The sequence below is a fragment of the Centruroides vittatus genome, unplaced genomic scaffold (assembly GCF_030686945.1).
Source record: "Centruroides vittatus isolate TY-2023 unplaced genomic scaffold, ASM3068694v2 contig_974, whole genome shotgun sequence".
Classification (NCBI taxonomy): domain Eukaryota; kingdom Metazoa; phylum Arthropoda; class Arachnida; order Scorpiones; family Buthidae; genus Centruroides; species Centruroides vittatus.
The window spans coordinates 19,872-47,852 of NW_027122647.1; the positions used below are offsets into that span (position 1 = coordinate 19,872).

General features: G+C 31.3%; 1 protein-coding gene across 3 annotated transcripts; it reads left to right on the plus strand.

Moving 5' to 3' along the window:
• On the plus strand, nucleotides 1–27,981 carry LOC136985632 (zinc finger CCHC domain-containing protein 7-like). Of its 3 annotated transcripts, XM_067282950.1 has the most exons (10): nucleotides 1–63; nucleotides 4,644–4,705; nucleotides 7,149–7,264; nucleotides 11,778–11,954; nucleotides 12,541–12,576; nucleotides 16,423–16,512; nucleotides 18,523–18,622; nucleotides 27,375–27,524; nucleotides 27,596–27,773; nucleotides 27,883–27,981. In XM_067282950.1, the coding sequence occupies exons 2-9, from the start codon at nucleotides 4,675–4,677 to the stop codon at nucleotides 27,763–27,765; spliced, it is 870 nt and encodes a 289-aa protein (XP_067139051.1). In that variant the 5' UTR covers nucleotides 1–63; nucleotides 4,644–4,674; the 3' UTR covers nucleotides 27,766–27,773; nucleotides 27,883–27,981. The 3 variants fall into 3 exon arrangements, with proteins under 3 accessions (XP_067139051.1, XP_067139053.1, XP_067139052.1); XM_067282952.1 differs by lacking the exon at nucleotides 11,778–11,954; XM_067282951.1 differs by lacking the exon at nucleotides 27,883–27,981 and having other exon boundaries at nucleotides 27,596–27,829.

The following is a 27,981-nucleotide window of genomic DNA, read 5'->3' on the forward strand; positions in this document are numbered from 1 at the left end:
GTCATTTCGAAATGTTTTGTTTTCGGTGCATAGAACCGAATGATCTTAAACGATAATTCAACGGTAATAATGTTAAAGTAATAATTAAATAATATGAAATATCTTATATATATTGTGCTCTGATGATATTCACCTGGATAAAAGGATAAAAGTTATATACAGTGTAACAACTATACTTATTACTGTAAACTGGATGAATTATAATTCTTTCTTCCACAAAAACCTTGACAATCCAGTGTTAGGTGTTTATACAACTGCTAACGTTTTCAACCCCGTCGGGGTCTTCATCAGGCACAGCACAAAGGTAGTTTCAAATGCCAGTGAATGGAACCAAGAAACCGAAGCGAATTCTATTCCAATTTTTGAAATCATGGAATTGAAAGATAAGATGGAACATTATGCTCGAGCTAGGATGTTATCTACACATGCGTACAATTACGTTCGCCGATCGTTGGATGTAAAACGAATTAATGCATTATTAAGTTATTGAGACCCTAGAGATATATAAAGTGGGTTTGCACGACACATGCATCAACTATAAGGATGCAATCAACATCTCGCAAGCCTGGAAATATTGCTATGAGGGAAGTGCGCACCCACAAATAACTTAATATTGCATTAATTCGTTTTACATCCAACGATCGGCAAACGTAATTGTACGCATGTGTAGATAACATCCTAGCTCGAGCATAATGTTCCATCTTATCTTTCAATTCCATGATTTCAAAAATTGGAATAGAATTCGCTTCGGTTTCTTGGTTCCATTCACTGGCATTTGAAACTACCTTTGTGCTGTGCCTGATGAAGACCCCGACGGGGTTGAAAACGTTAGCAGTTGTATAAACACCTAACACTGGATTGTCAAGGTTTTTGTGGAAGAAAGAATTATATACAGTGTATATATATATATTTAAATTAATTTGATACTCTGCTCTTTTCATTCAGATGATCTGTGTTTTAGGTCACATTGATGTAATTCTAGTAAGATGACAATGGTCAAAATCTAAGAAATGATGTAAAATTTATATAAAGTAGTGCAAAGAACAGACAAATGCAATGTCAGTGTCGTCAGTAATTTCTTATATTTTCTGGAGGAAACATGGATTTGAGAATTTGCAATAAATATACACTTAAAGAAGATTATCCTTTGCATAAACAGTTGCAGATTATCCTATAATTAGAGTTTCCAAATGATACGTGTATATAAAACGTGGATAAATTCTATATTTACAGGTCATGTAGAGGGTACAAATGCAACTCTGAATCAGGTACTTTGAACTTACAGGCTATGCTGATAGGAGTAAAAAAGTCAAATGAATTGATGGTATAAGTAATTCTTTGTGAGATATAGACCCCTGAAATTGGCAGTGCTCAGGATGGAGAGCCAAAAATGAAATAATTACATTGTACTCAATTACAGTCTAAGACATTCCCCATGAAAAATTTTTGAGGTTTCTTGCTTAGATTCAATCCTGGTTTCTCCAGAGCAGTAAGTCTTGACCATCCAGCTATCGTTTCAAATTAGAATTTGGTCTCCTCCATACAGCCTGTATGTAGAAAACAACTGTAATGTTTTAAAAAGTGATTGATAATTAGATGGCCAATACAATAAAGATTTCAGTCTGTTGTGTTGGCAGTTCAAGTTCAGTCTAGTTTAGGGACTTAAGAGAGTTTTTGTGAATGATCTATCCTGGATATGCCTGCCAGCAGGAGCTGACATATCCAGGATAGATCATTCACAAAAACTCCCTGAAGGCCATGTCTGAATCTATGATGGGTACGATTAATGTCCTTATAATGTCTTTAGAGCAGAAAGAGTCAAACATGTATAAAGCAATCAATTTTTTTTAGCATTCTTCTGGAAAGAAATATTAAAACTACACATTTCTTTGAGGTATGCAGATCTTGCAATTCATGTATAATGTGTATTTACCTGTAGAACAGATACAAATTATATGCAGTAGGCATTCCACTTTTATCTTCATTTTATGAGTGATACAAATTTTGCATAATGATTGTATGATGTGCCATTTTTAGTACTGTACTATTTTTTTTAGTAATCTTGGTAATAGCATAGTGAATGTAAGGCCAAGGTCATCCTAGCTAAAAGTGCCAGTTAATCAAAGACAACATCATTAATGTTATTTTATATGCTTTTTTTTTTTTTTCAAACTCACCAAATGTTTGAAAGAAAGTCACTTCATTGTGTCAGCATAAAGCAACATAAATCACAACACAGTTTCATTGGTATCAAATGTTATTTTATATATTAAATCAGTAATAATGCATACAGTTCAGAAAAAATTAAAACTTGACATTTTATTTTTGTCGTACATGAAGGAGCTTTCATTTTTTCACTACATGCCAAATTTTATCACCAAATTTTTGCATTTTGATATGCAATTATGGAATTTAAATTGTATTTTTTTTATACTATTGAGCCTATGGATAATTACACTTTGATTCACAATGGCACATTTAATAAGGTTTATCAAGAATATATTTTTTTTTTTCTAAAAGTGGATATTACTATACAATAAGTGTAAAATATGAAATTATTTCTAGAACTTACAATAAGTACTAAAACTCTATTTTATTGTTATCTAAATTAAGAGGAGTTTATTGCAATGGTACATTATTTTTCTGAACTTTATATATTTTTAGAACTAGCTAATTTATTAAAACTTAACTAAAAATTGAAGTTTTAATAATTAGAGATCTTCAGAATCTTAGTTTTCTAATTTTCCAAATCCTCCATTAACCAAAAAAAAAAATCACTAAAATACTTTTTTAATATCTTTTTCAGTATTTCAGGATTTGCAGTCAATTGCTTCTTAAATAGATTAAGACAAAATAAAAAAATTTTCAACGTTAAGGTTAAATTCACACCAGATATACTCAGCAGAGGGATATTACAATCTTAACTACACATCTGATCATTTGCTGAGAAATTTTTATTAACAAACGTTTTCAGCCTACTGCCATAGGTCACCATCAAAGTTTTGAAATAAGTTTAAGAAAATGTTCCACAGATAGAACACTCCATTTAAATTTTTTACAATTTGAATTATTCTAAATACAAATTTATTAATTATTTATTTAATTTGATGTTAAATTAAATAAATAAATTATGAAAAATATAAGATTAACACAAAGTTCACAAGATGCATAATCAAACTTTGAGCATGCTCATAATGAATTTCAATTTAAATAATATTTGTTCCATTTGCATTAGGTGTTCTATTTTAAATTTTGTTTGCCTGAAGATGATGAATATAAGTTTGTTGAAAGCACTAGCTAAAATAGAAAAAAACTGTTAACGCTGTACTCGGTGTGCTTTTTACTTTCTTTTTATGTGATATTTGGCATAAGGTTCAAGCTGTATTGTGCTAATAATATAAAAAGTTTGTAAATGAAATCTCATAACAAATAGCACCACACACAGTTTTAAAGTTTGACCAGGAATGTTATGCAACTCATTGCAGGAGTTTTATTTTTGTTCTTTCTACTCTGTGGGCTCTAAAAGAGGTTTGGCCATACCTTTGATGAGGGTAAGGGACAGAGCCTTACAAATGGTCCATGAAAAATTCCTGGAGAGTTGCTTACCCAAATAACCCTGTGTAATAAGCCAACACCTTAATTGCCTTGGCCATTTAGCCATCAACTATAAGATACCTTTATCATAATAAAAAAATTACATCTACAATGCTATAGGAAAGAAAACATAAACTCTTGCAATTTTATGCTTAAGATTCCTGTTTGGAAATGTTTGATTTCTTTTACAGTCATAAACTTTCATCTTTTTGTCACTTTTGCTTCTCCCTGAATTAATATCTTTTTGTGATCACCATTTCCAAATAAAAAATATGTAAGATTCTACAAATTTAAAAATAAAGAAAAATATTTTAAAATATTTCAATTCTTAAAAGAACTTCAATCAACTAATTGAAGTTTAATTTAAAAATTGGAAGTTTATGGAAATATTTTCTTCCAAAATTCAGAAATCCAAAATGCAGGAAAATTTGCTCACTTTGATAATATTGGGTGCTTGAAAAATTACTGTACAGTGAGAAATTTGTAATGACACTAAAGTTATATGTATGGCATTGCATACAAGATCCATAAGTTGTGCATCCAACATTTTGGGCAGTTGTATAGTCACTGCTTGCTCATAGATATTCTGGTTTTTGGACTAGTTTTTGGAAGACTTATTTGCTGATTACATAATCTCTGGTGGAATACAGCCTGCTAGGCCTCTGAACCTCATTATCATGGTTTTTGGAGCCTCTGGGAAACATTTACAGCATTTTCTGCAGGAAAACTGCAATATTGTGTGCAAAACTTATAGTTTATTAAAACATTACTTAAACCTTTTCCACTTCACAGTAACTTTTTGGATATGCTGTACAATATTTTTAAATTTGTATAATAAAATTGAAATATTGTTAGATTAAAAGTATAATTGATCATATCAGAGATTCAGAATTAGCAAAATTTGTATAAATCATAATGAAATTATTTTCATATCATATTTGAACAATAAATTTATTTTGTAAATTAATAATTTGATTTTATAGTATAGAAACATTTAATTTTATTTAATTAAATATTTATATAACTTAAATTATTTTTTTGTTTTTCAGGTTGCATATTTATTTGGCTTATTTAATAAAGATGGTTCCTCTTCGATTTTATCCTTACAGAAGTAAGTGTTTATGTTGAATAGTAATATTCTGTATGAAATATTGCATAGCTTTTATTGGTGGAGAGGAAATTAAAGAGGTGCAATATTTTCTGTATCTCTTCTATTATCTTTTCTATTTAAAGCAGTGGAACCCAAACTTTTATATTGGAAGGCCAAATTGCACATAAATTATAGGTAAGTAGGCAACAAATATCTTGTATATTCTATACATACAAAAAGTAGGCCTATTTCTATCATTTATAAGTGATATGTCAAATATGTTTGTGGGATGGATTTAGTCTGGAGGCTGTAGTTTGGGCACTACTGATAACTTTCAGATTTTCATTTACATATTTATGCACTGTACTTATAAAAAAAATTAAAATACAAACAGACACTTGAATATATATAATAGTTTAAATTTTGGATGAAACAGTCACATTTAAGTTGGAGTACTAGTATGCTCTACACAGTGATGACAAACCTGTGACAATTATTTCAATTGTATTAATGGGTGTCAATCATATGGGACATATCATCCCAATATTTTTCTCTAGCAAATTGTCCTCCTCCCAATAATGAAGTTTCCAAGAAAAGCGATTACAAGCTTGCTGCAGCAATTGTGTTTGTGTATTGGTAAATAAATATGTTGGTTTTCTTTATTTTCTGTGTATTCAATATACTGTATTGAAAAAAATGGTTATACGGCCCACACTTGTCATTCTCTCAGTTATCTGGCCTGCTGTGAAAAAGTTTGGTGACCCCTGCATTAAACAATAGGCAGAAAAATTATTTGGTGTGAATAAAATAACGTATAGTCACAACGTATGTAACTCACAACAGTTCACAACTTAGATTTGAAACCACATAAAAGTATGCTGACTATGTATACTGCAAGCTTTCGATACAATCTGGCCATGTTAAATGCTTCGAATGATGTCATGAGCATGCACTTGTTTGCTGCAGCAAATCTCCACACAACAAGCAATTGAGTTCCCACAAGCATCACACTGACTTAAAATGGCTAGTCACTAGCTGTCAATGTAGAAGCTAACACAAATGATAAAACGGGTTAAAGTTCACATGGGGCATTTTTTCTAATTTTGTTCTCTTAAGACACTTCACTAGTAGATGTGTCCTAAACAGATAGAAGTTTTGGGGGGCAATACTGTCAGTTTCTAACATAACAAGCTATAAGTGAAAACTCATCGGATTACTTACTGACTCTGTATGGTAGAAGCCACCATTGCCTAATCTTGTTCACATTGCAGAGTAGCATGTTAGATGGCGGATACTTACAAATCATGTCACGTGACCTCGCTTTGATGTCAATCGGTCACGTGACTGCCTTGCTTTGATGTCATCAGTCACATGACTAAAGCTCTGATATGTTTCTGGACAACTATACTTTGCTTAAGAGAGCAAAATTAGAAAAAATGCCCCATGTGACTTTTACCAAACTTTTTCTTAATTAAGCATGTGGTGCATGCTAAGCAAGCCCAGAGAATTTGCCCCTGCTGTATATGTATATATATAAACAGGTATCTTCTTGCATAATGTATGTACATACGATGTCCTTTTTTATAGCTTGTGTCCCTCTCTATTTTTTATAGTCTATGTACACCACTGATTAAAACAAAGTGATTATTTCTGTTACAGTTACTCATCTATAATGTGAAATTCATAATTTAACAACACTCATAATCCAGCAGTATTTATGAAAACTATAATCAGGTCTCTGTAGTTAAGGGAATTATGTGGATACATGTCAAAATTTCTTGCAAAAGACATGAAATTTTTTGTGCTCAAATGGTCCCAGTTGTTCTCTACATTGCACCCATTTACAAATAATAGAAAAATGTTTGTGTTTAAAAAGTTTTAATTATGTTTTATTACAATGAGATCCACAGATCTGTTGTTGTAAAAATACTGTGTCAAATGTTTATTACATTGCTAAGAACAAGATTTACACCAAAATAATCATCAGGCACACAACACACAAAAGTGAAAAACTGTCCAATTTGTATAATGCTCACTGCAAGACTGAATATGTGTATGGCCTACTATCATTCATGGTGAATTTGGCAAGTAGCAATCAAAATTTTAGTATGATAAATTTTGCAATTTCCCTCTGCAAAAGCATGACTCTGCAAGTACAGATCCTATGAATATGGAAATCCATCTGTAATTTTATTTAATTTAACATACATCATACAAAACACCTATAAAAACCTTATTTTTTATTTATAGGATAAGATGTCATTATTCAGTCGTTACTGATTTAAATCAGATTTAGAATGGATAAATAATTATTAACAAATTAGGTATTTTTGAGTTGTGAAACACCCTCATTTTTTAAAAAATGTTTCTCCTTCTTGATGTTACCGTATTCTTTTCTAGTTTTTTTCTTCATGCAAGCAAAGAGTATGTAATTAAGTAACTAACTATATTTATCATTTTTCAGGTGAATTGTGGCATGTAAATATTGAGGATGTGCTGCATAAAAACTCAAAAGGGTTTCACTCATGCCGTAGATGCTTTGAAATAGAACATAATAACAGGCAATGCTCTGAACCTAAGGTAAACATTGATATTTCTGTTGTGTTTAAAACAAAGATTTGTTGTTGTTGCATTTTAACTCTAGAATAAATTATTTTACAAGCAGTTATCAGTACCAGATATGTTAAAGAATTAAAGATTATTTTTGTTTGTATAAATATAGTGTCTGAGTTTTGTGTTGCAAGTTTGCTGTTTTTATTGGGTTGTTCGGAAAGTAATTTCATTTTTTCCATAGAAAAATAAACGCAATATTCTTATAATAAATAAATATTTTATTGAATTATACAGGTAGATACGTTCCTTGAAAATACCGCGTTGTGGGAAATTGCATTATAGGAGACACCAACTTAATACAAAAACTGGGATTCAGTTCTAAAAAGAGAAAAACTGCCTTTTATGGTGTAACATTTTCATCAGTTTTTAAATTTATGTACATAAAAAGCTTAAATAAAATTCAACATCATATAAAAACTAAAAAGATTATGATTTCAAGTCAAAATCAAAAAGAAATATAATGTTATGCTCAAATTCAGTCCTCATCGTCACTTATTATAGTAGTTCGAGAATGTTTGACTGGCCTTATTTCAAGATCTGAGCTTGTTCCATCAAGTTCCACTGCACTTATGTGATCCGTTGCGATTTTTCTGTTATGTGAAAGATAATTCATTTCTAAATACTCTAAACCGCGTTGTAAAAGTACCACGTTGTAAGAAAATTTCCGCATTTTTCCAACTGCGTTGGAGCGAAAACATGTTGTAAAGGTACCACATTGTAGGAGGCCTACCTGTATATTGATCATTTTGGTCAAATACCTGTTGCCATTGTTTCTAGTAGTAGCATGATTTCAAATTGATAAAAATTTTGATCGTTGTTTACAAAAAACTGATCCATGTGATTTTTGACATTGGCATTTCAAGTAAATGTCTTATAGTTTAAAAAAATTTGTATAGACCGGAAGAAGTAATAATCTGAGTGTGCCCGATCTGGCGAATATGGTTGGTGTGATAACACATCCCATCTAAGCTATAACAGTTTCTGACGAGTTACCAAACTTGTGTGAAATTTGGCATTATCATGGTTAAACACTACACTTTGTTTGTTGATCAATTCTGGCCTTTTCTGTTTGATGATATTACTCAATTTGTTTACTCGATGGCAGTACACTTTCGAATCAATTGTTAAATTGTCTTGTAAAAGCTCAAAAAAATTTCTTTAAAATCCAACCACAGAGAGCATCTCTTGTTAATAACATTGGAACCCATATATCAAGCTTTGAAATGAAACCAATTCGTTTTAAGTAATAATAAACGGTTCAGTTTAACAGATTTAATCTCTTAGTGATTTCACGTGTTGTTATACGGCAGATTGCTTCAATCAGTACCTTTATTTTGTTTTCATTGGCTTCAAATGGCCATCCAGAATGTGGTGTAACTTTGATATTAAAATTGCCAGAACGCAATTTTGTAAACCAGTTTTGGCACTGTCTTTCTCTCGACACATCTCCAAACATGTACCACAATTTTTTTCTTGTTTGAACAGCATTTTGATTTTTTAGTTATAAAAAAGCAAAATATGCCGAAAATGATGCTTTCGATTTTCCATATTTGATGGGTCACTGAAAAAAAACAATTGTACAGAATCAAACGAAATTTTTTACAAATAAGCCTTAAAATGTCAGCTGTCGAAGTTTATAATGAAAATGTGGTTTAATATAAAATTGGCTGGTAAAAATACATCTAATTCCTCTAGTAATAAAGAAACGAAATTGCTTTCCGAACAACCCAATAATTGAAATAGAGGGTGTGAATCCTTTAAATTTGAACAGTGTGTGAAATCTGAAATCATTTGAATTATCAAGAACTCAAATTATCCATTTTTATTAACTTTCTAACTTATATAGCAAATACAGTTCACCAGTGTTTTGGAGATTAACATTAAAAATTTCATTAAAATCTATATCACACTTTTGTCACATAGTTTTAATATTTCTGAGAGTGAGCTGAAAAGCTAGAAAATAATTTTAGTGGAATTTTTTGTCTTGATCTTTAATAGAGCAGAGAACTATACTTACTTCCATTTTTGAAAATTAGTAAACTCACAGAAAGCTTTTTTAATGTTAATTAGTACAGTATTTCAATTCTTTGCAATACAAATTTTTTATTTACTTCTTTTCTGCTCCTCCTAATCACTTCAATCTTTAAAATTCTATATATTCTACATTTCGTATATTGTAAGAACATAGTTAACGGCTGTTCTCTAGACATCAACGTCACAAAAACTGAATTTTTGTGACAGACTGTCTAAGTTTCAGGAGTTTGTAGAACACACGCATTTTATAAATGAACACGAATTATATAAATTATTTCACTACATGCTGTTTTTCTTTCTTTATTTCTGAAATATGATGTAAGTTTCAAATTGGCCAAATTTACACTTAAAAAAAATTCAAATTAACTGCACAGGTAAACTAAATAAAAAACATTATTTTTGATCTGTAAGACTAAATATCTGCATTCATATTTTCCAGTATAATAAGTCCTGTTAATATATAAAAAGTACTAGTATACAAAATAAATTTTAAATTTTTTTTACGATAGAAAGAACACAAAGGCGCAATAATTAAATCTTCCAAACATTGCTCTGAGACTTCATTTCGGGCTCAAAGTCACATATCCAGGTTTCATCAATTGCAACGATGATCGAGGAAAGTTTTATCTTTATTTTCATAACATGTAAGCAATTCGTGCACAATTTCTGAACGTGTCGCTTTTTGTTCGGCTGACAAGAACTGTGGTACCCACCACACTGCCACCTTTTGTTTGCCTAGCACCTGTGTTAAAATACGATGAGCGCTCATTTTCAAGATTCTTGTCTCCACCTTAATTTCTTTTACTGTGATTTTTGGTCTTTGTCGAGCAATGTTGCAATGATTGAAGCATTTGTGTTGTCAGCTGTTACAGTAAACGGCCGTCCCACACGCGGATCGTATTTGAGGCTTCGACCCTCTTGAAACTTCATGTGCTACCTCTGTACTGTGCTATGATTCACAGTAAACCTTCCACACGTTTCTTTTAACGCGGCATGAATTTTGGGCACTTTTTTACCGTGCACTGTTTCAATGCAAATATGCACACGATGCTCTATTGCTGAAATCCAACCCGATGGACTGTTCTTGTTGTCTTTTTGAATTTTTGGCATTTTCCCTTTAAACAAATCCCACTACCATGTGATACTATGTTCTTAACACTTCAATCTACACACTGACACTTTGATCAGCTGTCTACGTTGTCTACAACACCCACTAGAGCGCATTGTGCATTACTTTTGGGACAACCCTTGTACAATTAAATTTTATGAGTGCCTTTCTAAATAAGGCTACACTCATAAGGTAACAAAGAATAGTTATGAATGGATTTTCCATCTAAATATATGCAAATTAGTAAGTGTATGATTTTTCACAGCAAATCAAATTATCTTCACCAAATTGTGTGTAAGAAACTCTCAAACTCAAACTAGAACTTCATAACCTCATAATTTTTTACTTTCCTGGCTGTTATACATGAGGGAAACATGTTAATAGAGGGAAAGTATGGTGATCAGTCAAAAAATGACCCCCCAAGATTTTTACATTTTTGGACTTACAATCTTGAAATGTTGAAAAATGCAAAGTAATTAGAAGGTTTTTTCTGTATGTATGGATGTTTGTGTGATTGGGTGAATGGCACAATTTTGTTCATTCTCTTAATAACTCCTGTGCTTTTTGTTGAAAATTTCTGAAGGGAGGTTTGTGTATTAGGGGGATTGAGGCTATTAAAGTTTGGTGGTTAAAGATTGAGGGGTGGGGAGATAAAGGAGATTATGTCATATCTCAAGAAGGATAGGACTTAAAGAAGATTTTACTTGTTATTTGCATTTACAATTTTTTTATAAAACCCATCCATACCCTAAAATTGTTTTTTTGCCATTTTATAATAATTAAAAATATAAAATGTTTTTTTAATAAGATATAACAGATGGTGCCGCCAAATCTTGCCAGGAAAGTTAAGCCAATTGTTGCTAGATTTTTATTATTAGAGGTTCTTTAGTGTAGGGTACTGTAAATTTCAGAAGCAAACAAAATGAAGGGGCTAAATTAAAGTTTGACTGTAGTGTAGAAATGCTTTATTACTTTAAATTTAAGACATAAATTTGAATATCACCTGAAAACAAAATAGTTTTTCTAAATATAAGTTATATACTTAATTATAAATAATAATGTATTTTTATGTGGATTGCTTGTAGGCAATCCTCACAAAAGTCTGTGTTTAAAAGACAATTTGAAAGATGATATAAGTTATATGCTGATTTGCTAATTGTAATTAAAAATTTGTGTGTAAAGAGCATTGGCTACTCCCATAGATGCAGAATATAAGATAGGATGTCAGATATATCAGATTATATAATTGGAAAGTGTTTATTTTTTCACAATAATTTCTTTGTTTAAAATGAAAAATATGAATAAAAGAAACTGAATATTTTCAAATTAATTTTTTAGACAACTGCATTGTGTTTTTTATGTGGGCAATTTGGCCATTATGGAAAGGACTGTTTAACAGGAAGTTGTGAAAATTGTTTCTCCCTCAATCACAGAACAAAAAACTGTAAAACAGTCAACAGTGAAAACTTTTTGGTGCCATGTGCCTTATGTAATTGTTTTGGTCATGAACAAAGTGTAAGTTATGATTTTATTGATATGTTAATATAGTAATTGAAAAGTAATTAAATGTATTTGAATTTTAACCTAAAAAATAATAATTATAAATAAGAGTAGAGTCTTGATTATTTGAGGTGATGTACATCAAGAGTACTTTGGATAATCAAAAACTCTTATAACACAGAATTTTTGGTAAATTATACAATAAGTCTGATTTAGATTCACTAATGTGTACAATGTGTTCTGATTTCAGATTAGATCTATTCATTGAATGTAATAACTTTAAACATTTATTAATGTATGATTTAAATTTTATTTATTCAAGTAAATGGTAAAACTACAATTAAATTAAATTTTCTGTTGTTGTGAGAAGTTACCAGAATAAATGATGTTAAAACTTTTAGAGCTTTCTTTGAGTACATTTCATTGTCTGACCAAGATTCATGAAATAAAACTGTATTATACTGTGTTCTTTTGTCTTTGTTGACAAAGTACTCTTTCACATTTCATTCCATTTAAATGAATTTTAGTTAATTTAGAGTCTACTTTAATCAAATTTATAAATGTAAATAATTAATCTATTAATGATTTTTTTAATTGTCAGGACTGCCCAGATTTTTGGAGACGATTTCATTTAACAGTGAGTTGATCTATATTATGATAGTTAATCCCTATAAGTTTTAAGCCTTGTATAAAACCTTTTTGTTAATTTATCTCTAAAGATCTTTGAAAGTCTGTTAGTTTATTATTGTAAACTGGTTAGTGACTAGCTAGTTAAATTAGTGATATTTGAAAAATTCTTTTTTCAATATCACTTAACTATAAAAACTAACAGGCTTAATTTGACTGAAATTTCATATAATTTTATTCATATTATCTTCTGTTATTACTATTTTATAAAAAATCTAATTGTAAAAATAATTTTTTTAAAGGATAACTTTTATATTTTTAATTTTGAATATTCAGTGTTTTATATTTATTAATAAAGTTTATCACTTCAAACTATATCAAATACAACAAAATAGTTTAATGGAGTAACAAATTATATAGAATTCAAGTATTTTCATAAGTAAGTTATTTCATTCATCATTAGGCAAACCATTGTATTGAACACAGTCCTTTAAAGATCTTTCTGAGATGTTCTACTTTATCCTCTACCAAGCATATTTTATCTTTTGTGCAAACAAGGAACAGGTTTGTCTGAGTTATTGTGATCATAGAATAGCAGAAGACAAAGCTTTGTTTCTTAAAAGACCATATCACTTTGGAAAAGATACATGATGATATCCTAGTTATATGAAAAGAGGAGAAATTTTTAGTTGATACACTCTTGGGCTGCCAACTTAGTAGAGATCAACTGAGTTTACTTAGAGTTTGCTTTTTTGGATATATGATGATGAAAGCAGCAGAAAGATATGAAATCTCTATAGAAAAACCACATTCCTGTCAATTTACAGACCCTGGGCATTAACTGTCCTTTGGGCATGTAGAGTATTGTTAAGTCACTTGGAGTATATGTATCCATAGGATACATAATGCAAATTAATGAAATTAATTTGGATAAGATCATGAAGGGTTCATAACTAAGGAATATTGATACTATATTACAGTGGTGTGCCGTCATTGGAAGCAGTGGAAGCGCCGCTTCCACCTTCCAATGACCTTCCCTTTTATTTTCTAAAATATAAATTTTCATATTTTAACGTACTTTGAATTAGTTAAAATTAATATTTTATTATAACTGCATTATGTATCTTATTACAAATTTCTATACTACATGTGAAAAAAAACGATAAGATTTCTATTGTATATTCGAATATCAGTGGCTGAAGGAATGTCGAAACCAGATCAGCTTCCACGGCGAGAATAACTGAATGGTGTAAAGCAGCCAGAGGGCATTGGAGTATGCGCTTTACAGAGCACCAATTCAGCCAGTTTAGCTGGTGGAAGCTACACACGTGTAACGTTTCCAACGACCCTTAGCCACTGGGTAGGGAGCTATCTGACTAAGTGAATTGTTTAAGAATTAAAAAGTAAAGAGTATTCAATGTTATTTTTATGTACATTTTTTTGCAAAGTTATATTTAATTATAATTTTCTTTTAATTATACTGTAATTACATTGACAGATTTTCATACATGAAATCTGTAGAATTCTTATCACTTTCAGATGTTAATAATTTTAATATTATGAAAAACAATTATTCCAAGCGTGTTTTAATTCTATAAATTAAGTAAATTTTATGGGAAATTTTTTGATTTATCTAAATTACGTAGTGAATCGCAATATTTATATTCGTGTCTGGACTATATTGACAACTAACTCTTACACATAAAAAGTATTATAATTAATGTCGGTCCGAATAAAGACGTACTAAAAGAATTATATGATTTAATATCATTAATTTTTATGATACCAGTGCGTCTGTTGAGTGCAGTTTTTTGACCACGAAGCAAATTCATACATTGGCCAGGAACACGCGGTCGTAGGAAAAATTGTCATTGCTAGCGTTGCTTTTGCTAGAAAAAGAGCTTTTAAATACGTCGATGGAGTTGACGACCAGTGACTTTTATGATAAAGTAATTAACGACTTTGTGGAAAAAATTGCCGAATAGAGTTAGTTTATAAAAAATTAAAAAAACAAGTTTTGCTATCATTGTTTGTATCGTATCAAATTGTATTATGTATGTATTAATTGTATTTTAGAACTAAAATACATAAATTGTTTATTTTTGTCATTTCCAGTATTTGTTTAAAACTTTTATGGAAATGTGAGGTTCCAGACAGGTCTGACCCATCACGAAAGACGCAAAAAAACGGGGTTAATTTAGAGAAAAATTTATTAGTTTAAAAAAACATAGGTAAAAGTCGTTTGTAGTCGGACACCCATTGTTTATCAAACTGCCAGGCAGAAACCATAAATCGCGGAAGGAAGTCGTCCTATGATCGGTGGAAGGTCATAGGACGACTTTCGGATTTCGTCTTCAATTTTGACTTTTCTTGCGCTCCAGGTAAGAGTCTCGTTACGTTTAGTAACGAGGGACCAACCACTTGGGAAGCGTGATTGAGGGAGAACAACCAATCAAAATGGACGAAAGAAAGAAACGAAGATTGATATAATCTCCAACCACTTGAGGATACCTGGCACTCTGTTAACGTTCTGAATAACCAAAACACCATGTGTCAACGGGCAAAAAAAAACAAAAAAACAATTTCTCGTCTATTGTGCCAACCTGTAACCCGTGCCACTTCAGATTTAGACCGTGTCCCCGACACCAACAGAGGAAGTCTCCCCGTGCCCTACAGACTTGTCAACGCCACTGTCCCGGGGCCACCTTCGATCGACCATCGAAGAACCACATCAATGCCCAGGATGTCCGAACAGCTGATTGTCCTAAAGGAAACTATTTTGTACATAGTATATGTTTATTTTATGTTTCTTTTTTGTTGGGTTTTGTCAGATACGTCTCATCCGCTGCCATGCACATACAAATGGACCTTAGGCCATCACTGATGTGCAATTAACTGGTTGCCCCTGGAAGTCGGCTTTTTACAGAAACACAGCTTCCCTATCATCAAATGTCACGGCACGTCACTGCTATATTAGCTCTTGTCTGTTCTAGATAACAATTTAAATGTGTTATGGACAGAGATAAAGACAATTGAATTATTAAATGCTGGAGACAATTACAAAATAGTGGAATCAGTATAGATTTACAAATGAAGTTTAAAAGCTAGTCATTAAATACACTAATACTGATAACTTAATCACGTCTTAGAAATTGCTGCGTACAGTTATAACTTATACTTAAATAACTTTCTTTTACACAATCATTTTATTGTGTTTAATTATGTTCCTTGGAATATTTTTATTAGGTTGTGTTAAACTGTTTCTATATTCTTGTCTTTAATATTTTCATAAGGATGAATTAGCCAGTGTGATTACTCCAGCTGAAATTACTCATTGTACCTTTAACAGTGGATAAAGTTTAAATAATGGTAATGTTTTCATTTTCAACCCAGTTAAAGGGCCTTCTGGTTAACATGGCTCAATTATTGGGTTAAAAGTGGTAACATTATTTAAACTTCATCCATTGTAAACATGCATTGACTAATTCAGTTATAATATTTTCTTAACACTTCAATCTTTTTTGTAAAATTTCTTGTTTATTTTGTTTTTCTGTAATAATAGAATCTTATGTTTGATGCAACAATTTTCATGACAAATGAAGTAACTGAAAAATACTCAAATCTTTGTATTCTATGTAGTTTTCTTACTCCATTAATAAAAATGCCTTAATTTTATGTTATTTTATTTCACTTATTCAAACTTCACAGAAAACTAAATAAATATATTCTCATTATCAACTTATATATGAAGTTTTCAAATAAACTACTTTCATAAACCAAATAAATAACTTTAGTTATAAAATCTATTAAGAAAATATAAAAATATTTTAATAAAATGAATTACATTTAATTTCAGACAGACAGTAATAAAATGGTGAAAGGTAATGGAACTGTTAATCAAAGGCTATTTTGTTATAATTGTGGAAACAATGGACATTTTGGATTTGTAAGTTAAAAATTTAAATTAAAAATTAAATGAAATCTGTAATAAATTTTATTTTATGAGATGATTTAGTAAAACTTATTTGATAAACATAATAAAATCCAGTTTCCATCATAATACAGTCGACACCTGGATAACTCGTCACTCATCGGTTACGTAGTCATTTTTTGTGGTTCTGGCTGACTTACATAGGCATTGATGTTATTAACCTTAAAAAACTTGGTTTACTAGACATCATTTCACTCGTCACCACTAGATAAATCAACATACTTTTTCTGTTTCACACTTTTTAGAATTCTGATAAGTTGACTCCCCCCTGAAAAATGAGTTCATGCCACATGTGTATATTTTCTTGAAAATGTGTATATTTTCTTCATTGTCTTAACTTTGAAATAGAAGATATCCAGAATTATGTAACAATATGTAAATGAAATTGGAATACTCAGAACCACCACTAGAGGGCCAGACCAGTTATAAATATGTTAAGGACTTGATGGTATGGTAAGAAGATTATACTTCTGTTTTTAATGTAAAAACGTCAGATCCTCCATAGAAAGGCTGACGTTGATATCGTTTTAACTATGTGAATTTTCTACTTATTGTCTTTTCGTGAAGTTTTTCTTCATGTGTTTTTAACTGTTACTTCTGTGGCTGGTGAAAATGGATAAAACATAGACTTGAAAATGTGTATATTTTCTTCATTGTCTTAACTTCGAAATAGGGATTATTGCCTATGTAAGTCGGCTGGGACCACAGAAACTGACTGATTAACCTACAGTGTCGAGTTATCCGGGTGTCAACTTATGCAGAGTTGACTATATATTTAATTCAGGCAGTATTCTTCAAAATTAAATTAAGAACAATTGATTTCTGTCTTTTCTGAAACAGTACGAATGTATTATGATGATTATTTTTAACAGCTATTTTCTGAATACTGTTAAAGACATTACTAAAAATAAATAGAAATAGAAATTTTGTGTGTGTGTGTGTATTAAAAATATAGATCAATAATTTTGATGTTCTTGGATATTAAGACCATTATAAATTCCTTAATATCATAGGTATCATAGTTGGTACTCACATTAGGAGGGAGCAATATAAACTGTCTTATAAGGAATGTGAACTAGTGAGTTACAAAATTTTGTTACATAAGTCTGTGGAAGGTTGTTTCTGGATATTTAATCAGAAGTTTTTAACTGTTAATAATTGAGTGCTAATATAAAAATAAGTTGTTTTATGTTAATTCTTTTAATACAAATGTGACTATAAATAGCTGATAACATCATAGAATCATCTCTTGAAGTCACTTAATTTATAATTTTTGTTTATCATTCTAAGTTCATATTAATTTTAATTTTAGTTTCAGTTACAGGTTTTGACAACTCCATTATCTTAAATATAATGAGAAAATAAACTGAACACTATCCATAATGTTTTTCATTTTGTAGCTATGCTGTTTATTAGGGAGTGCAGGTTTACTCAAATAACAGTTGTGACTATTATTAAAACAGCCAAATTCTTGTAACTATTGTTTCTATTCTTTAGTAGCGTGCAACTATTAATTGAATAAATCCAGTAATTTTGTTTCATTTCATTATTATTCATAAACAATAATGCAACATGCATAACATTCACAACTTTCATTATTTCATCATATAGTGAGAAATAAATTTTGGTAGCAGTAATGTACTGAATAGAACATGAAGATTTTTGGCTTACAAAAAATTGTATTTTCCTCTGTTAGACAGCAAACTTACTATTAGAGGACACTATTAATAACAGTTTTCATCTTGCAGCTGCAGTTTATTAGAGGGCAATTACTATTAGAATAAATATAGTAATTTTTTTTAATAACATCAGGTCTCATAGAAATTGAGTTTAAATGTCAAAAATATATAAAATTCTTAAGTATAATCTTTCTGATTAATTACATAAAATTATTGCATTTGATTCAAAAATTTTATAATTCTGAGAATTAATTTAATGATTTAGTAATAAATGGAATTTTTACAGAAATGTGATAGTCCCAGAATGAATGAAAATGCCTTTCCTACAACACCAATGATTGTAGACTACAGTCCACTCTATGAAATGGAAATTGTTGATAATACAGGTAAGTTAAATTTTAATATGAATATTCTTTGTTTATAATTAATATGAATAATTTTTTAATGTAAATTGATTATATAATAATTTACTGGTTGTCACTTGAAAACAAAGTAAGAAAATCCTATAAAATTTATCTAAGTATATTATACTTTTAAAGATTAATTATAGGAAGAATCAATTTTTAGCTAGATAAAAGTAATGTAAAATTTCAAAAAAAAGAGCACTTTCACCCAAATAAAAGTTTCAAACAATTATTTTTTCCCATCTGCAGTTTAAAATACATATTTAACCAAAATCTTAAAAACTGTCTTTCCTGTCGTCAGATTCTTTTGGTTGCTGTATCAGTTTGATATATGACAACTAAAACAACAAATTAAGATTTTCAATTAAATAATTCCATATAAATTAGTTTTGTACTTTCAATTAAAAAGTTGACTTTAAATATACAAATTTATCAAACTTATTGTTTGAATTCTAATATCATTTTTGAGCTAATATTAATCTCTAATTCTTGATAAGTAACACTTATGCACAGTTCTTACTCTATCATAGCAAAAACAATGACATTTTTAGACTGTGCTTCAGTAAAGCATGAAATTATGTAAATGCTTATTTTTTTTTGTTAAAATAAAATACTTAAAATAACTAACAACAAATATACATTTGTTTCCAGAAATCAGTGTTAGTTCCTGTATTAAACTAGCAATTGTATATTCTGAAAACAGTAATTGCAAATCATGTCTTTACCTGTAGATGTGTAAAGTTGTAGGAGTCAGATACTTTAAAGTGCAAAGTGATAGTCACAGTTTTTTAGAAAATACTGTCTATATACAATTCCTAATGAAAGAGTACTATACAAATGTATTTGTTGCATTATCATTTAAAAAACACATCCTTTAATGATCTCATTAAGTATTTATTAGTAAGAGTTCGTAATACAGTGCTAGACAAAAATATAAGTTCAAGTAATAATTCTAGATTGTAAGTTGTTTAAATAAAATGATAACATGCAAAAGTAATCAATTATATCTATTATTTTAATATGTTAAATAGTTTTATACTCACAAATTACAGTGGAACCTCACTTAACGAGCATAATTCATACAAGAATCTTACTCTTAATGCGAAACCCACATTAAGCGAAACAGTTTTTCCCATGTAAATTAATGCATTCCATGTCAAAAAAAATACTCAAATATTTTATGTATAACATTTATTCAAAAAAAATTATACAATATACATCGTTAAGGAGCATGAATCATCTTCATCTTTTCTTCTAGCATGGAATGAACCAACCTGGCAATTTGCAAAAATACAAAAAAAATCACAGATAATATGTCTGGTAAACACGCCAAACGATATGCCAAATTCTTGGGCTATGTAAAGGATATAATTAAATATTATAAATTAATTAATTTGACCAGAGATAGGCAGTTATGCTGCCATCTTGTATTAAATATAATAATTATAAATGATGATTCTCAAACACAAATCATGCTACTGTTTAAACACTTGGAGTTTTTTCATCTTTATTTAGTTGATACGAATATGAATACACATTTCGGGCAATTCCGCTCTTCAGTCAACTAAATATTAAAAAAGGTTATACATAAAATTCTTTATACGAGACAAATATTTAGTTGACTGAAGAGGGGCATTGCTCGAAATTGTATTCGTACTCATATTAACTAAATAAAGATGAAAAAATGCCAAGTGTTTAAATAGTAGCATGATTTGTGTTTGAGAATCATAGCAAATTAGAAAACATGGTTTCAGAAAATTTAGAATTATAAATAAATTATTTTTAATTTAGACATTTTTAAAATTTAATTTGGAATTGTTCATTAAATTCGCCATTTAAATCACCTTCTGGAAAATGTTAAAATTACTAATGAGATATGAATACACATTGATGGATATGAATAGAAAATACAGTAGTTCCTTTAAAAAGAAATAAAAACAATTATTTTTTCTTTAACAGCTAATTTAACTGTACAAATAATTTATATTTCTTATATCTGCATTAGTTTTAAAAGCCAGTCTCCTGTTATCCTGTTATGATCTATTTCTTAGATTTTATTATTTAAATATGCAGATTTGCAAAATTCACAAAGAAATTGTGCTTAAAATATGAATAAATATTTATTCATATTTTAAGCATAATTTCAAGTCAAGTAATACTTATACATATACAGGGTGTATCTGAACTCTTGTGACGGGGTGATGGTAGAGGTCAATACAGGCAACATTGGTCCTGTGAACAGGAATGCCACAGACTTCTTTAGGAGATACAACGGGATAAACATATGGTGCTGCTGCTGCCGCCCCTGTTCACTGCCTGTAAAGTGCACAATTTTCTGCTGACAAGATTTTATGGAATCAACCTGAGAAAAATGGTGGAGTCCAATATTTGCATTTATAAATGGGTAATTGGCATGTAGAGTATTTAAGGAGATGGAGAAAGCAGTGCAGAATATGTTGCTATGCTTTTAATTTATGGTGAAGCTGGACATAATGGAAAGGCTGCCCTGTGACTGTATCACAAGCATTACCCACATTGTCCAATTTCATTGCACAGGGTATTCACTTGGTGCTGACCCTGCGGTCACACATACATGTCAGGATGACACCATTATGTCTCTAGGGACACACGAATCGTGATAGCAATAGCATTCACATGCGAGTGGTCATGTTTGTAGGCAGTTCAAGAGACAAGACGTCATAAGGAAGTGCACACAATCATTGATCAATACAAATAAATACCCATATATTTATCATAAAATACTATTTACAAGCAAGAATCATGCATATTTAGGATTTGTAAGGGATTTTGGTTAGAATATCAATAAGCTATTATAACTATCTTTGCAAGTCCTAGTCACAAGAGGGAGTTTACAAAGGTTTGTGAGTAGATAAATACCTTGTAGAGATCGTTGAGGTCAATCTTTTGTTGTTGATCAGTTAGAGGATTTAATGAATCGATGATTTGGAAGATTCAGTTGAATACCCTTGGTAACAGATAACAGATTGTCAGCAGTTCGAATGAGAGCATCACCAGATGGAAGGAAAGTCACTTGAGGGTAAGTAGACAAAATATCCACTTGCCTTAACCTAATAACCGGAGTGTTAATGCTCTATACTTGCAAACGTTTTCGACGCCCCTTCTAGGCTCTTCCTCGGGCATCTACACACAATTTCCTGCAAGCTGGCTGCTAAAATTCGAACACTATTTGAACTGTGTTCTATTCAGGACATTATAAGCACAATGCTTTCCAGAACCTTTAAACATCGAACAGTACGATGTGTATTAAACTGCGCATGTGTTCCATGTTAATTCTGTTTGTAAAATTAAATGCTATTGTTCAATATGACCTGCCATACCATTGAAAGGGACATCTCCTCTTTAAAATTAATGCATGTTGTTCTGCATCCAGCCTTAAATATTTCCATCGTCTCCAACTATTTGAGGTGTTCCGGATGTGGAGTGGTGAGGATAATACGTGCTGCTGTGAAGTCTGCCGTAATGTCTGGGTCCATCGCATAAGTTGAGAGAGCTGTTGTATATCTATTATGCTGTTTGTCGGGCATATGTTCTTTTATCCTGACCCCCATTGAACATTTGGTGGAGCCAACATAGACCAGTTCCTTATCCCATCTGTTGTCTCTGATGGGGATGCTATAAATTCCTGGTAGTCTGTCTTGGTTAGGATGGTCTTTTCCATTTTGTAGTATGATGGGCATCTCTTGTATGCTATATTTACGCGACGTTTCTTGGCAATAGCAGTATACATTGATTTTAAATAAGGGTTAAAAGTGAGGGGGATCCTCTCTTTATTCTCTTCCTGTTTACTTTTCGGTATTTCTGTCAGACTAGTGGATGTTTCTTGTTCCCTTCTATGGCATTCACATAAACTATGCATAAGGTTGGTGTAACTATGGGCTATGGCTATCTTTTCTATATTTCTTGGTTCTTGTGTTAGTGCTTGTGTAACATCCACTAGTCCGATGGAAATTTTGCATTAATGCATTAATTTTAAAGAGGAGATGTCCCTTTCAGTGGCATGGCAGGTCACATTGGATAATAGCATTTAATTTTACAAATAGAATTAACATGGAACGCATGCACAGTTTGATATACATCATACTGTTTGATGTTTAAAAGTTCTGGAAAGCGTGCGCATATAGCGTCCTGAATAGATTACAGTTCAAATAGTGTTTGAATTTTAATGGCTAGCTTGCAGGAAATTGTATGTAGATGCCTGAGGAAGAGCCCAGAATGACATTGAAAACGTTTGAAGCATAGAGCATTAACACTCCAGTTATTGTCGGAACGTAGTGACAACTAATACTTGACTTTGTGCATTTCTTGTCAACAAAATAACTCTGGAATGAGTTGTCCAATCTTGATGAAATTTTCTACGATGACTCACCATCACTCAAGGATGAACTGATTAAAATTTCAACTTTCAAAAATGATCTGTTTTTGTAGAACTGGAGATAGGGGCTTTTCTTCAGTATGGATCATTTTTGAGAGTTGAAATTTTAATCAGTTTATCCTTGAGTGATGGTGAGTCATCGTAGAAAATTTCATCAAGATCGGACAACACATTCTAGAGTTATAATGTTGACAGGGAATGCATGAAGTCAAGTGTTAGTCGCTTCCTGCACGCACTTGTAGAAGCGTCATCTAGTGGTCGGAAAATATGACAAGCATTAAAACAGTAATTTTGAAAGGTAAATGTTATCGCTAACTAGATACACAACAAATATTATTGTATAAAGATTCTTTATAAGTTAAAAAAAAGTTTTCTTTTTTTAACTTATTATTCTATAACGTGAAGCACCAGCGATCAATATTGATGGCTTTATGATCCATTCTCTCCTTTGTCTTCCTATCGTTAGTACGAAATTTCGATCTCTAAATGAAGAAGCTGCACAGAGATTCCAGATTGAGATGAAGTCGCTCAAATTCATCATCATCGATGAAATGTCAATGATTGGTGCAAGAATGCTTTACATGATCGAGAGAAGATTGAGGGAGATAAACCCCGAGAAAGATGAGCCGTTTGGTGGATTCTTTATCTATTTGTTTGGTGATTTTTGTCAGCTTCCTCCTGTTAAAGATACTCCTCTCTACTTGAGTGTTTTTTACAATGTAATGTCCCAACAAGGTAGGGACCCTGTTGGGACATTACGTTACATTTGCATTTGATTCTTTTGAGAAGTTCATTGAACTTACTAATTCTCATAGACAAAATCGCACAGATAGTTCCTTCACAGATGTCTTACAACATCTAGCTTCGGGTGATTTCTCTGATACAGAGCTGAACATTCTCACGACAACAAATCGAGCCTCTTTGTCCAGAGATGAACTTGATCAGTTCCAAACGGCAGTAGAGCTATATCCAACAAACGAGCAAGTTAAACAAAGCAACGAAGACTCCTTGCAGTCAACTGGATGCCCTCTTGCTTATATAGCATCTGAAAACACTCCAGATATTGCCCCACCTTCGTCCAAAAATGACTCAGCTCTTGGTCTCTCCAAGTATTTGTATCCTCAGTTAATGCCAGAGTCATGCCGAGAGTCAACTTATGGGTGCAAGGAGGTCTCGTCAATGGTTCACTAGGAACTATACGCTACATTATATATGCTCCTAATGCTTGCCCTCCGGCTCTTCCTCTGTTTATTTTAATGGAATTTGATAGCTATCAGGGACCTTTCATATATAGTAATCTGTTTCCAATGATCCCCATAATATGCTTTTCGAACAATGGCAGTATATTGCGATCTCGTAGATAGTTTCCCCTTACCTTAGCATACTTGATGACTATACATAAATCACAGGGATTAACTCTTCCAAAAATCAAAATAGATATAGGGAAAAAAAGACAGCTATCGGTCTTACCTATGTTATATTGAGTTGAGTGAAAAAAATAACTGACTCAGTATTTTTAAAGAGTTACAATAAAGATCGCTATGATTCAATCTGTAAGTCCAAGGCCCATAGTGATAGGCAGAATTTCATGAGACGTTGGCATAGCAATTAATTAATGGCTTATTCTGACCTTATATTTGTACCTTTAAATGATCCAATAGAAATCAAATATATTGTTGAGAATGAATGATTCTTTGTTTCTTTTTTCCCTCATAATCTAGAAAATGAAAGTGCGAGCAGCTTCGTTCCGACTACACACTGATGCAGCGTTACTTAACTAGTTAGGTTAAGGCAAGTGGATATTTATTCATTCCTGTGTGGTGGATAGTCAAGATAAGTAGACATGTGAGGTTCCTAAAATCAAGTCAAAATTTCGATTAATTATAAAATTCCTAAGTCGAGAAATTTCAGAGGTCAAATCAGATCAAGAATACGTATTGATGATATTGACCAGACAGGAAGGAAACTACATACTCACTTTAAAATAAATGCGATGCAATGATGAACAATGGAAGGGAATGTCGACCAAGAGAGAGGGAGCTTTGTTGAGGTGCTCACATACAAGTGTCAGGTTTAAAAAATCAAGAATAGGGGGTTAACTGATTGCCCCTAAAAGTTCGCTTCTTACAGACAGAAATCTTCAACATTGGTAAGGTATTCCAAATCTGGCACAAACTCAAGAGATGGCAAACTTCAACTGTGACAGACTCTCTGTGATGGATGGACTCTCGTTTCATCATTGGATATTGCCTTTTATTTGGGGGTCCTCCACTCTTTCCTCTCATGCCCTTTTTTAGTAATGTTTAGTTCTATGGCCCAATGGCAATTTTTTTTTGTTAGCTTCCTGGTGACACATTCAATGTGCCATCTTGGAAAGGAAGTGAGTCTGGGATGAAAGATATAATCATATGCTTTACATTTAATAAATGTGGGAAAATTTTAACAAGTTTTAACCTAATCAGCAAAAAAGTTTATTCAAAAAATTATCATCAAGTCCAGGCTCTCACATATGTCAACAGTTGTGAGAAACAAGCAGTTGCAGTTTTACTGTAGACAAATCTGAGACTAGTGCCAAGGAGAATCCAAATACTGAACTTTAAAGAACAGGTTTTGATGCATGTTGTAGCAAATCGATCAAGTAAGTAAATAGTTGCAAACTCTCTGATGACAAAGCACAAGTGTCTGTTGAGTCCTGCATCGGCACAATTACATCCTTATAATCTGCAACAGCTAAAAGCATTTGATTCAGCAGACTATACTCCATATATCACTTTTGCTCAATGGTTCCTTTGTCATTGCATTGAAAAGCTCAAATTTCCAGAGCTTGTATTATTTTCAGATAAGGCCTCATCTACCATAGAAGATCTGTTCAATTCACAGGATGGCCATACTTGGGATTATGAAAACCCCATGGCACTTGTTCCAGAACATTTCAATGTCAGAACAGGAATCATAGAGTAGCAGCTAGCAGGACCATCCTGTGTCAATTGTACTTGGCATTTCAATAAGAAGCATTGCATGAACTTCTGGAAGGGCATCCCTTTAAACATCCGAGATCACATATGGTTCTAGCATGATAGGGCACCAGCATGCTTCAGTCCTATTATTTGAAACACATTCTGAGATACATGGATTGACAGAAGACCTGTAGTCCTTCATGTTCTTACAATCTGATACCAGGTTATTTCCTTTTGTGGAATCATATGAAAAAATCTTGTCTGTAAGATGCCAATCAACTCTTCTAAAGAACAAATAACATGAATTTTTGTGGCTGGAGTAGAAATCCAGGACTTATCCCGCAATGTGTTTCAGAGATGTTGATGCCATCATTTCAAACACCTCTTGTAAGCAGTGGCTCCACAAAAACTTATTGTTTCACACTGAGAATTAACACATCTCAACAATTACATTGTTTATTGTTCACTTAAAAGAATAAAATACATTAAAAACACAACTCTTAAAACAGAATAACACAAGCACATGGAAAAGAATATATGCTATGCCACCTATCAAATTTTTATACTGTTGTGTTTGTCGATTGCCATATCACCCAACAAAAGCAAAACAAAAACTTTTCTATCCTCTATTTTCATTTCTGATGTGTACACCACTAACAGGTGCACTGGTGTTGCAGTTTCACTTGCTTTTGTATTTTTGTTTTTATATTTGTATTTATTAGCATACCAATGTGCAAAACATGCAACTTTACATTAAACTACACAATTGTACAAATAAACAATTAAATTTTCTTTTACAACATAAAAAGACAGTGTTAAAATCTATAATAAGTTTGTTAATTGTTAAATTATTTATAAAATTGATATTTCTTCTGTTTATATCAAAATCTCTGTTTAGAAAAGTTTTGAAATATTTTCACACATTTGATATGATGGGAATAATTTCTGCACCTTGGCTTTCTAAAGTAACATGTGTGCTTTACAGAGGCAGCAGCATTACCAAATGTTTACTCCCTTGCATCCCCTAAAAGAGTCCATGGCATCCCTCCACATTTGTAAGACCAAAGTTGCTTGTATTACCCCTACTATAATCCCTATTGGTTTTTACAGGTGTTCAGATACACACTGTAGATTGTTACAGACAAAAATTTCTGGAATTGAAATTCTCTAAAAACAGATTTGAAAAAATCTGAAAAATAGAACATTTTCAGATTTTTTTAAACCTGATGAAACTTAAATAAAAGGATGATGAGTTTTCTTTAAGCAATTTGGTTACAATATTAAACATGATAAAGGAAAATAATCATGTGTAGAAGAATTAGTTTTATTTCATAATTTAGAAAAGAAGTACCTCTCATTGCAGGATCTGAGGTGTCATGTTTCAACAATGATTCACTTATTAAATTAGTAAGAAATTATCCATCTCTGTTTGATAAAAATCATAAAAATTATGAAGATAGTATTTTGAAAGAGAACCAATGGTCTGAAATAGCAACACACTTAAATTCAACAGGTATGATGTCTTTATTATTAAAACAGATTTCATGCATTTAAAATAAACTGAGTATATATTTTTATTTACAGTCGAAATTGTTAAAAATCAGTGGATGAGCCTTCAAGATCAGTATATAAAAGAAAAACGTGTAATGACTCTTTCCAATGAATCAGAAAATGGTGAAACAAAAAAATCAAACTGGGATATTTATCCCATTTTAGATGACTTTTTAAAAATCAATGTAGAACATCAGGAGTAAGTTTAAGGGTGATTATTTTTAATACTGTATATGAAAATAAAAATATATCTAATGTGTAAACAAATTAGATAGTTTTAGTTCAAGACAAAATTTTCATAATTAAAATTTATTTTATAGAACTGCAGATAATGTAGATTCTAGCCTTAAGACAAATACTAATATTTCTGGAGAGGTCACTTCAAATATTGCTGCACCAAATGATGATGGTCTGCAGTA

Coding starts and splice junctions, on each gene's coding strand:
- LOC136985632 (XM_067282950.1), top strand. CDS start 4,675: ATGGTTCCTCTTCGATTTTATCCTTACAGAA. Junction 7,265..11,777: donor GGCAATGCTCTGAACCTAAG/GTAAACATTGAT, acceptor TTAATTTTTTAG/ACAACTGCATTGTGTTTTTT. Junction 12,577..16,422: donor GGAGACGATTTCATTTAACA/GTGAGTTGATCT, acceptor ATTTAATTTCAG/ACAGACAGTAATAAAATGGT.